The sequence below is a fragment of the Malaclemys terrapin genome, chromosome 5 (assembly GCF_027887155.1).
Source record: "Malaclemys terrapin pileata isolate rMalTer1 chromosome 5, rMalTer1.hap1, whole genome shotgun sequence".
Classification (NCBI taxonomy): Eukaryota; Metazoa; Chordata; order Testudines; family Emydidae; genus Malaclemys; species Malaclemys terrapin.
The window spans coordinates 18,637,355-18,649,997 of NC_071509.1; the positions used below are offsets into that span (position 1 = coordinate 18,637,355).

Below are 12,643 nucleotides of genomic sequence, written 5' to 3' on the forward strand. Positions count from 1 at the left end.
TGAAATACATAATGAAGCCAACCTAAGCCCCAGCGTAGACAGCGTTAGGTCGACAAAACTATTTTTCTATCACCTCTCAGAGAGGTGGATTTACTACAGCGAAGGAAGAACCCCTTCTATAGCTGTAGTATGTTTCTACATTACAGCAGCACACCTGCAGCACTGTGGATGAACCACTGTAGAGTTTCTAGTGTGGATGTACTTAGTTCAGGCCCAGAGGCTGAAACCGGTTACAAGGCAGCAGTGTGCCTCTCCCTCTTTAGCTAATGCACAGAGAAGCATTGAAACATTCTGCAGGCAAGAGCATCCAGCCCCATTCAGCCTTTGAGAATAGTGGGAAGAAATATCAAAACAAAACAAAAATAAAATAGGGATCTCCGAAAAATTCTCCCTTTCTCCAAAAAGGAGGAAATCTCTATTTACTGTCTAGGAGGACAAAACAGATTGCCTCCCAATATTTCACTGTGCCTTACCTTTGTTTTGGGTGTAGTGCAGTGATCTAAGCATACAACTGGGAGCCAGGAGCTCTTGAGCTCTACTGTCAGCTATGAATGCTGACTCCCTTCCATTACTTTGCACAGACAGAATCACATCAAGTTGGAGTGAGGTGAGGAATTTCAGTCTGAACTGCCCCTGACATGTACATGCAGATACAGAAGTATTTTTGCAGCTGAACAAATCCCTTTGTGGGATATTTTCTTTACTATTTTCAAATGTCATGGGGGGGGGGTATGAAAATGGAACATAGTTGTTTGTTTCCATAGCAAGTGTAAACCTACTCCTCCATACTATGTCGCTATCCAGTTATCTGCCTATATCTATGTAGGCCGCTAATATAATTACTGGATACCTTTTTTATGAGATTTAGTTTGGTTGATAAACATAATAGTATTGACACAATATATTTAGAATTATTTAAGGCATTTGACTTGGTACCATGTGAATTTTGATTAAAAAGCTAGATCAATTTTTAAATTAACATGGCACACATTAAATGGATTAAAAACCAGCTAATTGATAGATCTCAAAATGTAACAGTAAATAGAGAATCATCGTCAAGCAATTGCGTTTCCAGTGCGGTCCCACAAGGATCAGTTCTTGGCCCTATGCCATTTAACATTATCATCTATGTCTGGGAGAAAACAGAAAATCCCCACTGATAAAGTTTGCAGATGACACAAATAGGGGGAGTGGTAAATAATGAAGAGAATACAGTATTTGGCACTGGTGCAACTGCTGCTGGAACATAGTGTCCAGGACTGGTGCTCACAATTCAAGAAATTGACTTGATTTCTCTGCACCTTAGCTCCCAATCTGTAAAAATGGGATAATACAGATGTCTTGTCTATTTGAATTACAGATTCTCCAGAGAAGATATTCTGTCTGCACAGTGCCTCGTACAATATTTCAGTGATTTTGGCTGGGGCCTCTAGTTGCTACTGAGATACAAATGACAAGGAACAGTACTTAATGATTTCTATGGTTAGGAAATCCTGGTTTTCACTTCCTATACACTTAATATCTCTCTCTCACACACACACACACACACACACACGTATGATCTCAGTTTTTTAATGTTTTTCTAAACTCTTGAGTGGAGTAGGAGGATGTTTGTAGTAGGTTTCTAATCCATGTGTACTCTGCATTCATTTTTGTGTATGCCTGGATATAAAGATTTCTCTGACATTTAAATACCCTTCACAGGTCAAAATTCTTCTGTGACTAATTAGCATGTCAAAGTTTACATGCACGGTGGTTTTCAAGTATTGATTTCTCTCTTCCTGCTGGCAAAAAAGATTTCTGCTATGCAAGAGAGGGGAAGAGGCAAAACTGATTTAGATCCATTTAGTACTTCTCTTCATGTACATTGGCTGACCAAACCTCTTCATGAATCGTTGACTTATGTCTTAGTAAATGCTCCCAGCAGTTCAAGATGTAAGGTCGCTTGCTCAGGTTGGTACAATCTGTGTGGTTTTTCTCTTTTGTCTTAAAGTCCAATGTGGCAGCATTCAAAGAGACGTCCTAATTTTTACTACTCAGATTTTCAGATTGTTGCTTAGTCAGGACCATCCCTCAAAATCTCTGACTTGAGAAGACCTTCTGTGAGGAGCTAAGTCAACCCTTGAGAACAATCTTTTCAAGTGTTTTGCTGTACTTCAATATCGAAATAAGAACTGAGTAATTGCAGCCAGTTGTGGCAGAGAACGTCTGTGCTGCTTTTCCCTGCAGTTTAACTCAGACTTTGAAATGTTAAAGTTTCCACATTTAATCAGGTGATATATCCTGGAGAGGTAAGAAAGACAACACCACCTCTTCCCCTCCCTCATCCAAATATATTTGACTAAGTAATAGAGATGTATAAGGTCCTTGTTTCACTTTGACTTCTCAGTAACATGCCTTACACAGTAGGATTAGACTTGAGACACCATCTGAGATCACTTAGGGACTATTAAATCCTTTCCAATCAATGCCTCCTGGTTCCTTGAGGGTTTTCAGCACTTTGTCTACGTGAACTCCATAATCATTGGTCAATGTTAAGCTGGGCCCAGTCTTATTGTGACTATATGAAAGAAGGAATTTACTTCCTGAAGTAAAATTGCAGTGGGATCTTCACAAAGAGTTACTTTTGACTACTGAAGCTAGTTTGTGTTTCGCTATTGTATATTAACACACAATATACAAAATCCCCTCCAATAAAAACTAACAGGAGACTTCAGGAGCAGCATTACCTTCCAACTATATACACAAGTGAGCTAACCGAATGCACACACAAAAATTAGGCCAATTACATCCCTTTGTGTTTTTCCTTACATCAAGGTGTATCCAGAAAACACTTTACGTTTCTCTTATCTATAAACGTGATTTGTTTTAAATACAAAGTACTATCTCATTTAAGTTGTATTTCCTACAGATGAGTGCATATCTTTCAGTAAAGACACTAATGGATCCAGAGTTCAATGTATTTTGAGGGTATTAAAAACACCTATCATTAAGTCCTCCTCCACAAACTAAACTATAATTAAATGAAATGTTATGACAAAAGCCAAAGGTGTAGCTGAGAATTTGGCTCAAGAACTGTTTCATTACAGATAAAAGTTAATCCTTAACCCACCTCATCTTAGTTTTAAAATACCTAAATACATATGTGCTGTCTGGAGACTCCTTTATCTGTCATCTGTGGCAATACTTTGACACTTAGGCCTCCATTCAGCAAGGCACTTTTAAAAATGTAAGATCTTTAGGTCAGGGTCCATCTCTTTGTTGTATTCAATGATGCCTAGCAGAATGGGGGCCTGGTGCATTACTGGAGGTCCTATGTGCTACTTCAATATAAATAACAAACGTTAAGAGGAATACAAGAAGTCCCACTGATTTGAATGAGGCTACTAATATGTTTAGAATTAAGGATGTACTTAAGTACCATTCTGAATTGGGACCCTAACTGCCCTCCCCCACCTCAATGTTTGCAAACTACCAGAAGAGTAGGTAAATTGACAAATCTTAACAGCTCTTTCATACAAAAAAGCATTTATTCTGTTATTTATTGGATATACTGTAGACTTCACAAGTTTGCCATGCTAAGTCATTATTACACTCTGTATTAAAGAGATTACACACAGTATTTCATATTACTGCTCTCTCTCTCTCTCTTTGCTTTTTTTTTTTTTTTTTTTTTTTTTTTTAATAATACTTCCTGCCTACCTAACATTGCCAAGGAGACTCATTTCAACTTGGAACAATTTTTGACAGTCAAGTCATCAGTGTCTGGTGACAGACATTTAGCTTTTAACTACTGAATAGTGGAGCTAGAAAAGAATGGCTAAATCCTGCTCACCTTACTCAGGCAATTAGTCCCCCTCAAAATCAATGGGACTTTTTTTGCATGAGTAAGGAAAAACCAGTTACCTACCTTTTGTAACTGTTGCTCAAGACGTGTTGCTCTTGTCCATTCCATGTTAGGTGTGTGCGTGCCATCTGCACTGTTGCCGGAGATTTTCCCCTCCCAGTAGTATCTATAGGACTGGCTCTAGCACCCTCTAGAGGCCCACACTCATGCGCCAGTATAAAGGGATGCTGCCAGCCCTGTGCCCCTCCAGTTCCTTCTTGCTGTCAACTCTGACGGTGGGGCAGAAGGGCGGGTCATGGAATGGACATGAGCAACACATCTCAAAAAACAGTAATGAAAGATAGATAGTTGTTTTTTGAGTGCTTGCTCATGTCCATTCCAGGTTAGGGGACTTGCAAGCAGTGTCCTTGAAGGTGGGCTAGGAATTCACTGGTGCGCCAATTGCAACACAGCTCTCCTGAAACTGGCCTTGAGGCCTGAGGTGTTTTCTCAAGGCTGCTGGTGTATAGAGGCCCAGGGACTGCAACATGGCTCTGGAGTCTTTAAGGCCATGCAGCTTTACATCCATCTAGTCTGAGAACAGTGAGGACCCTTTTAATGGAAGGTCCTGCTCCAGCTGCTGCATCTCCTGCAACAGGCCCGAAGACTGCAGCCACGAACCGCGCCTCATAGAGACTGCCAATGCCATCAACCTGGCTGCCGAGTCCGCTGCATCTAAGGCAGCTTGGAGGGAGGTTCTGGCCACCATCTTTCCTTCCTCCAAGATGGTTGAGAATTCCTGCCACATGTCTTGGGCCAAGGAGTCCCAAACACCAAAATCCGTATTGCCCAGCAGCACCTGCTGGTTAGCGATGGGGAGTTTTATAGATTCCTAGATTCTAGGACTGGAAGGGACCTCGAGAGGTCAGAGTCCAGTCCCCTGCCCGCATGGCAGGACCAAATACTGTCTAGACCATCCCTGATAGACATTTATCTAACCTACTCTTAAATATCTCCAGAGATGGAGATTCCACAACCTCCCTAGGCAATTTATTCCAGTGTTTAACCACCCTGACAGTTAGGAACTTTTTCCTAATGTCCAACCTAGACCTCCCTTGATGCAGTTTAAACCCATTGCTTCTGGTTCTATCCTTAGAGGCTAAGGTGAACAAGTTTTCTCCCTCCTCCTCATGACACCCTTTTAAAATACCTGAAAACTGCTATCATGTCCCCTCTCAGTCTTCTGTTTTCCAAACTAAACAAACCCAGTTCTTTCAGCCTTCCTTCATAGGTCATGTTCTCAAGACCTTTAATCATTCTTGTTGCTCTTCTCTGGACCCTTTCCAAATTTCTCCACATCTTTTTTAAAATGCGGTGCCCAGAACTGGACACAATACTCCAGCTGAGGCCTAACCAGAGCAGAGTAGAGCGGAAGGATGACTTCTCGTGTCTTGCTCACAACACACCTGTTAATACATCCCAGAATCATGTTTGCTTTTTTTGCAACAGCATCACACTGTTGACTCATTTAGCTTGTGGTCCACTATAACCCCTAAATCCCTTTCTGCCGTACTCCTTCCTAGACAGTCTCTTCCCATTCTGTATGTGTGAAACTGATTGTTCCTTCCTAAGTAGAGCACTTTGCATTTGTCTTTGTTAAACTTCATCCTGTTTAACTCAGACCATTTCTCCAATTTGTCCAGATCATTTTGAATTATGACCCTGTCCTCCAAAGCAGTTGCAATCCCTCCCAGTTTGGTATCATCCGCAAACTTAATAAGCGTACTTTCTATGCCAATATCTAAGTCGTTGATGAAGATATTGAACAGCGCCGGTCCCAAAACAGACCCCTGCGGTACCCCACTCGTTATGCCTTTCCAGCAGGATTGGGAACCATTAATAACAACTCTGAGTACGGTTATCCAGCCAGTTGGATTACAGAATAAACCTTTCAACTGAAAAGGTCTAAGCGCTTTGCCTCTTTATTCTTTGGGGTAGCATTGGCCTGGCCTGGCCCTGCCTATCTCCCTCGTTGGCCATGGCAACCACCAGAGAGCCCATGGGTGGGTGGGAGTACATGTATTCAAACCGTTTTGCTGGCATGTAATACTTCTTTTCTGTCCTCTTAGAGGTTGAGGGCAGAGATGAGGGAGTCTGCCAAAGCACCGTTACCAGTTTAAGTACCCCCGATGCATAGGCAGCACCATCTTGGCAGGAGTTGTAGAAACCAGAATATCAAAAATGGGGTCTGTTGACTCTGAGCTCCTCTACCTTCCAGGTCCAGGTTGGCGGCCATCCTCTTGAGGAGCTCCTGGTGGGCTCAAAGGTCATCAGGAAACATGGAGAAGGGGCCACGGCCTCAGCCTCCCCTGGTGCCCTCTCAACTGTGGCTGCCGCGGGGGGTTTCATACCGTAGTCCGAGTCGGATTCCGGTACCAACTGGGAGGGGTTGTAGCCCATCGCTCAGAGGTCACCACAGATGTAATGTGTGAAAACTGTCCCAGTACTGCCAGGAACCAGTAGGGCCATTAGATCCCTGGCAGCCTGAAAGACTTCCGGCATGAAAGGTTCCTCAGGTGTGCCGTGCCTCTGCTAGTCCCAGGCGTATGGGGTAGGTCCCTGGTGGGAATGGGTACCATAGGCAGTGTAGCCTCCATAACCATACACCCTTAAGTGGATGGCGAGTGGCCCGAAACAGGTTGCATCTCACTCCCCAGGTCTCCTTGGGTCATGGAGGCGTGCCCTCTTTTGGCACACTTCTCCAGTACTGGGAACGTGGCACAAGATGTATATCAGTGCCAAGAAGGTCCCTCTGCTCGATGCAGAGTCCAATCGACTTAGCTCGGAGGCCGGTGTAAGCATGTCTTCCACAAGCAGGGCTTTCAACCGGATACCCCTGTCTTTTTGAGTGTGGGATCTGAAACTCTGACAGACCCTGCACTTATCTTTCACATGAGACTCCCCCAGGCACTTTTAAACAGCTGGAGTGGGGATCACTCATGGGCATGGGTTTAGTGCATGTAGCACACTGCTTGAAACCTGGGGACTGGGCATGCCCTGTCTTGGGCACAATGTCCCTTAAGGGGACTAACAGCTAAAATTAACTATTTACAACAATGTAACACACCAAACACCCGCTGGTAGAGAGGACTTGCTAAAGCAAGAGAGAAGACTGTTCCAGCAGCTGTTACAGGAGTAAGAGGGAACTGGGCAGGAGCAGGCCAGCGCCGGCCCTTATACCAGCATATGAGCATGGGCCTCCAGGGGGCGCTAGAGTCAGCCCTATGGATACCACAGGGGGAAAAAAATCTCCAGCAGCAGTGCACGCAGAGCGCGCACACCTAATATGGAATGGACACGAGCAAGCACTCTAAGAACCAGTATTTTAGACCTCAGTACTTTATCTGCCCTCTTTCATCCTGTAGTTGTAATCCTGGATCTGCCATTTATCAGACTTGTGGCTGGTCACTCATCTAAACAGCAGTAAATAAGAGTCAAGTCATATAAAAAGCAGCAACATCTCTGGTGTAAAAATATTACAAGTTTATTAAAACTGAAGACATTACACATTTTAATAAACTTCCCCCAAAAAACTTTATATTGTACTGTGGCAAGTTTAGAGCACAGATAGCAAGTGACCTTTTAGACAGTGTTATAACATGGGCTGAACTCCTTAAACTGCAACAAATCTCAAAAAGTAGAATTAAATATGGGATTTCTTTCAAATTAAAAATATACGGAATAATTTGAAATAAATCTCGAGTTCAAAGTAAACAAATGCTTTAAAAATACATACTAAAATATCTAAACGCTTAAGTCACTAGCAGCACGTATGTTTAAGATATATATAAATTACATGCAGTATTCCAAACTGCACAAATCAGAAGAGCCAGTCCCTTTCACAAAGCCTACCATTTAAGGCAAAAGAGATCCATGCCTGCATACAGCCCCAATGAAATCAACACAGCTCTGTACTGAGGCATGGGTCTGCCCACACATTTCTCTTTGCAGGATCGGAGGCCCTAGCTATACATTCTAAGCAAAGATATTTGAAAAGCATTTATATGCCAAGACCCAAGTTTAATGTTCTGTGTTTCTCCTACATGAATGCAGCTCCCTGCACACTTCAGGAATTAGTGATGTCATCTATTCTTACAAGAAAAACAACGAATCTCAAAAACTCAGCTCTTGGGAAACAAAAAGCTTTCAGACCACTGGTCTGTAAATGAAGGTTATTCATGTATTCTGTTAGCATTTAAGATCTTGCTTTTTAAAATTATTTCAAAGCCTTTTTTAAAATATTAGTTCAAGTTTATAGCTTTATGAATTTCTTTAATGCTTTTTGGTAGGGTGTAATGTACACATCAAAACAAATGAGGTAAAAAAAGAAAAACTGCCTTTTTCAGGTCTGATCCAATTCCTGCTGAACTCAATGGAAAAATTCCCATTACCTTCACTAAAAGTTGCATGTGGCACTCAAACAGAAAAACAGTTAATATTAGTATCTTTTAAAGATGACAAGTGCTCCATAAAATTAACCTTCTGGTACCTAGCTGGCAGACAGATTTATTTATACAGCACAAACAACAGCATGTGTTTGCTGATGAAGAGCTGAATGAAAGTGGGCATTTGAAAAAAACATGAGCTGGAAAGAACTGTTTAATTGATTAAATATGACTAAGTTACAAAAGTACCTAATTATGTCATAGGCAAAAGGTAAAGGACACACTACTTTGCTCTATTTCAGTAACTCTGTTGTCAAACTGGAATTTTTTGGTAAGCCATAAGTAATAAAGATTCATAAACAATTTAGGGGAAAAATTACATATCAGATCTTTACCTGAATTTGAAACACTGCGATAACAATGATGTTATTGCTTGCCTAACTAATTTTGAAGAATCAGCTTGTGTAACTCAAGCTCATTCAAATATCATACAACCTTTCAATAAATTTAAACGAAATATTTAGACCTACTGATTAAATAGTTCATAGAGGAGTAAATTCTATGACCAGCTACTGTACATCTGAAAACCATCAATCCCTCCTGAAGTATTTTAACTTTTGGTCTAGATAAAAAGCAGTAAAGCTCTTGATTTGAAGCCCAATCCTGCCAAACCCCCACGCCCATTAACCTGTGTAGTTTTAAAGACTTCCATAAAACTACTCAAGGAAGGGTTTTGGATTTGGGGCCCTTGGTGGTTAACGGAAGCCTGCCAAATATTTTTGAGACCCGCAGAGCACACCATAAGTCTAGCTAGTCATGGGTTTGCCCACTTACTATATAAAATGGCAGATAACGCTCGCAATTATGAATTATAGGCCACATATCTTGGATTTGTAATATTTTTCAAAATAAATTAACACATTTAGCTATTGCTGATTTATACATGATTTATTTAAATCTCTTTAGATGACAGGGAAACTAACACTGGTTATTGAAAGCAATGCTTTTAAATTAACTGATTCAAGTATCTCAATATATCATTTTTCAGGTGAGTCCAAGAGCAAAAACTTTTAGCCATAAATGTATCAGAATGAATTTAATAAGGATGTTGTTTAAAAACGTTCATCACCTACTTTAGATCTCCTTTCTCGTTCACGCTACCTAATATTTCAAACGAACAAAAGGCACAACCAAACATAGCAGGGACAATGTGCCTCAATGCCTTGATAAGTACAGCCCACGGTATGGAATACTGGGCAAGTTTTAGCCTTAAAGGTTATAGTCAAGTTATAAATACACATCTTGAAACGGACTTCATGCTGGAATCTATACCTTACCCCTACTTTCAGGAAAGCAGACATGCCCATCCATTTAAAAAAATACAGTAAAAGAATCGCAAAGATCATATTACTTTGTAATTTCAACCTGTCCACAGGTGGAATACAGTTTACTCAGTAAGATGCAATTATAGTGCTTCTCAGGAGGATCAGTCACATTACCCATTGTAAGCATCTTTCTTTACAAACTGTATAGTTTACAAACTGAAAAATGTTCTACAGTTGTGAACTAAACATTTTTACTCTGCTTCTAAAATTAGCTAACAAACTGTACATTACCACAGCAAAATGTACAAGAAGCAATTCAATAAATATAATGGTCCACCATGCAAGCCATGAGAATGCCCAAACTATATTTTGTTCCACTAACTTGAAGGAGTTTCTATAAACATTTTGGTTTACAGTGTAATTGTAGCCATATCAGTCCCATGTCTCTATAAACATTTTTGTCATTCTAATTCAGATTTAAACACAAAAAACAAAGAATTACACTGAAATGTGTTTGGGAGGCAAAACTTTTGAGACCGTACGTAATTTTTACTATAGCAAAAAAGATATAGACTCCATTCTCTTCCATGTACAGCATTCTACAGCTGCATGTTTAACATGCATTAATCTGATAATTACAAACATTTGAGACTATGAACTACTGGGTGCAAAATGAAAACACTGGTGAGTCATAATATTAGTACTTGGCAAATGAAATCTGAAATTTAAGAAACATGGGGAAACTTAGATTGCTTAGAAAATAAATATACTAAAATTGTCAGTTTTTTTTTTTTTAAACTGAAGATTTAAAACATAAAGACATGGCGTAGTAAATCCAGATCCATTAATTACTAATATTTAATTACTTAATTAGAGAAGAAACTGAATAAAAGAACCAGTTAACCAGAAAGCAAACCGTGTACTCAAAACATTGTTTATATCAGATATTTGGTAACACTGCAGTAAGCAAGGCCATGAGATGAACAGATTTACGTAATGTTTTCTGACTGTCACATGGTTAGTGATTTCCTACCCGAGATGAAAAATCAAGAGGTAAAAATGCCTGTTATGTTGTATACAGGATTCATGTAGATAAGAACGAACTTTTTTTTTTTTTTTTTTTTTAATAACAGCAAGTTTTAAAAATATATGTAAAATATCACCATGACATTTTTCCCTTCTAATTACTTTAGCTATTTAAATATGCACTCTCCCATTTGTGTGTCAGAACACATTTTGAAAGTATGTTAAAGGTTCCTATTTCCCCACTGCTTTAATAATTCATATGGAATTATGAGAATTGTCTTAGAAGTAACCACTCCCACTTTTAAATCACAATAAGCTTAAGGCACCCATAAAAATCATTCTTCATTGGAGGTTTCAGTTCCACTGAATCTTCCCTTCATAAAAAAGTGACAGATAAAACAGTTGACTTAACACACGAGATCAGAGTATGCCACATTCTGTATTAGCAAAGCAACATTTTAGCAGATATGAAGCTCAGAAAAATTAAATAATCTAAACACTTACTATTGATACCACAGCCCCTTCAGTAGTGTGTCAAGGGAAAATGAAATATTTTGATGAAAGGAAAAATTGATATCAAACTATGCAAAAAGCACAAGGAGAAAGCAGAACAATAATGTTGGACCTTGTTTAACGGTTGCTGATCAGATGTTTACATGATGCAAGGAAATAAATGACATTCACACACATTATTCCATGATAGATACACTATTTATACGAATGTTTTGGAAACTAGCAAGTTTAGTGATTCTCTACACCACAGTGATGACTGCAAATACGTGATTCCACAGCAAAGAACACGCTCTTAAAGAATCATATTGTTTTCATCTTCATGAATGATGGTAAAAATCACTTGCTAGATAATAGAAATTATTTGATTCCATATTTCACAAAACATATCTTTGATTTGCTACTAGCAAACTCATTCAGCAGACAAAGCGTTAACATTTTTCATCACAAGCTCAACTGAGATGTGTGCGCGCGCGCACACACACACACACACACACACTTTAGTACACAGGAAGATAAACTGTATTGGTTAAACTGGACTTTACTTCAGATTCTGAAGTTTAATTCTTTACTTCCACAGCTTCTTTCTCAACCTTTTCTTTCACCTTCTCCTTTTCTTCCAGTTTCTCTTCTTTTTGAAGCAGTGCTATAATCTCAGCAACCTGACTTGTTGAGATATCAATGTCTTCTTTGTCAATTAATTCTACCACCTACATGAATATAAAAAAGGAAATCCACAAAAACATTAATTTTCACATAGGTTAAAGTATACTGACACCCTAAATCAGGGGTCTCAAACTCAGACGACGACAAGGGCCGCATGAGGACTAGTTCATTGGCCTGAAGGCCACATCACTGACACCCACGCCTTGCTGCCCCTGACCCCGCCCCCACTCCACCCCTTCCATGAGGCCCCACCTCTTCCCTGCCCCCATTCCAATCCCTTCCCTAAAGTCCTCACCCCAACTCTGCCCCCTCAGGGTGCAAGGTGCGGCAGGGGGCTCAGGGCAGGGAGTTGGGGTATGGGGTGCAGGAGGAGTGGGGGTGCGGCAGGGGGTCGGGGTGCAGGGTGCGGCAGGGGTCTCAGGGCAGGGAGTTGGGGTGTGGGGTGCAGGAGTGGGGGTGCAGCAGGGGGCTCAGGACAGGGAGTGCAGGAGGTGGGCAGGGTGCAGCAGGGGGCTCAGGGCAGGGAGTTGGGTGTGGGGTGCAGGAGGGGGTTGGGGTGAAAGGTGTGGCAGAAGGCTCAGGGCAGGGGGTTAGGGTGCAGGAGGGGTGTGTGGAATGTGGCAGGGGGCTCTGGACAGGGGTTGGGGTGCAGGAGCGATGCGGGCTCTGGCCCGGCGCAGTTTACCTATCGCGCCGCGTACCGTGGCCAGGGCAGGCTCCCTGCCTGCCTGCCCTGGTCCCGCTCCGCTCCAGGAAGCAGCCCTGGTCCTGCTCCTCCAGGTACCTCCCCCAAAGCTCCCATTGGCCGTGGTTCCCCATTCCTGGCCAAAGGGAGCTGTGGGGAG

The 12,643-nt window shown here is 41.2% G+C and overlaps 1 protein-coding gene across 2 annotated transcripts in view; it reads right to left on the reverse strand.

The window, feature by feature from the left end:
* Positions 1–7,349: 7,349 nt before the first annotated feature.
* The window catches only part of LETM1 (leucine zipper and EF-hand containing transmembrane protein 1), a 64,990-nt gene continuing 59,696 nt past the window's right edge, over positions 7,350–12,643 (reverse strand). For both annotated transcript variants that reach the window (XM_054030053.1, XM_054030052.1), the window contains exon 14: positions 7,350–11,842. In XM_054030053.1, coding sequence (XP_053886028.1) covers positions 11,693–11,842 — 150 coding nt within the window. In that variant the 3' untranslated portion in view covers positions 7,350–11,692. The remainder of the gene's footprint in view (positions 11,843–12,643) is intronic.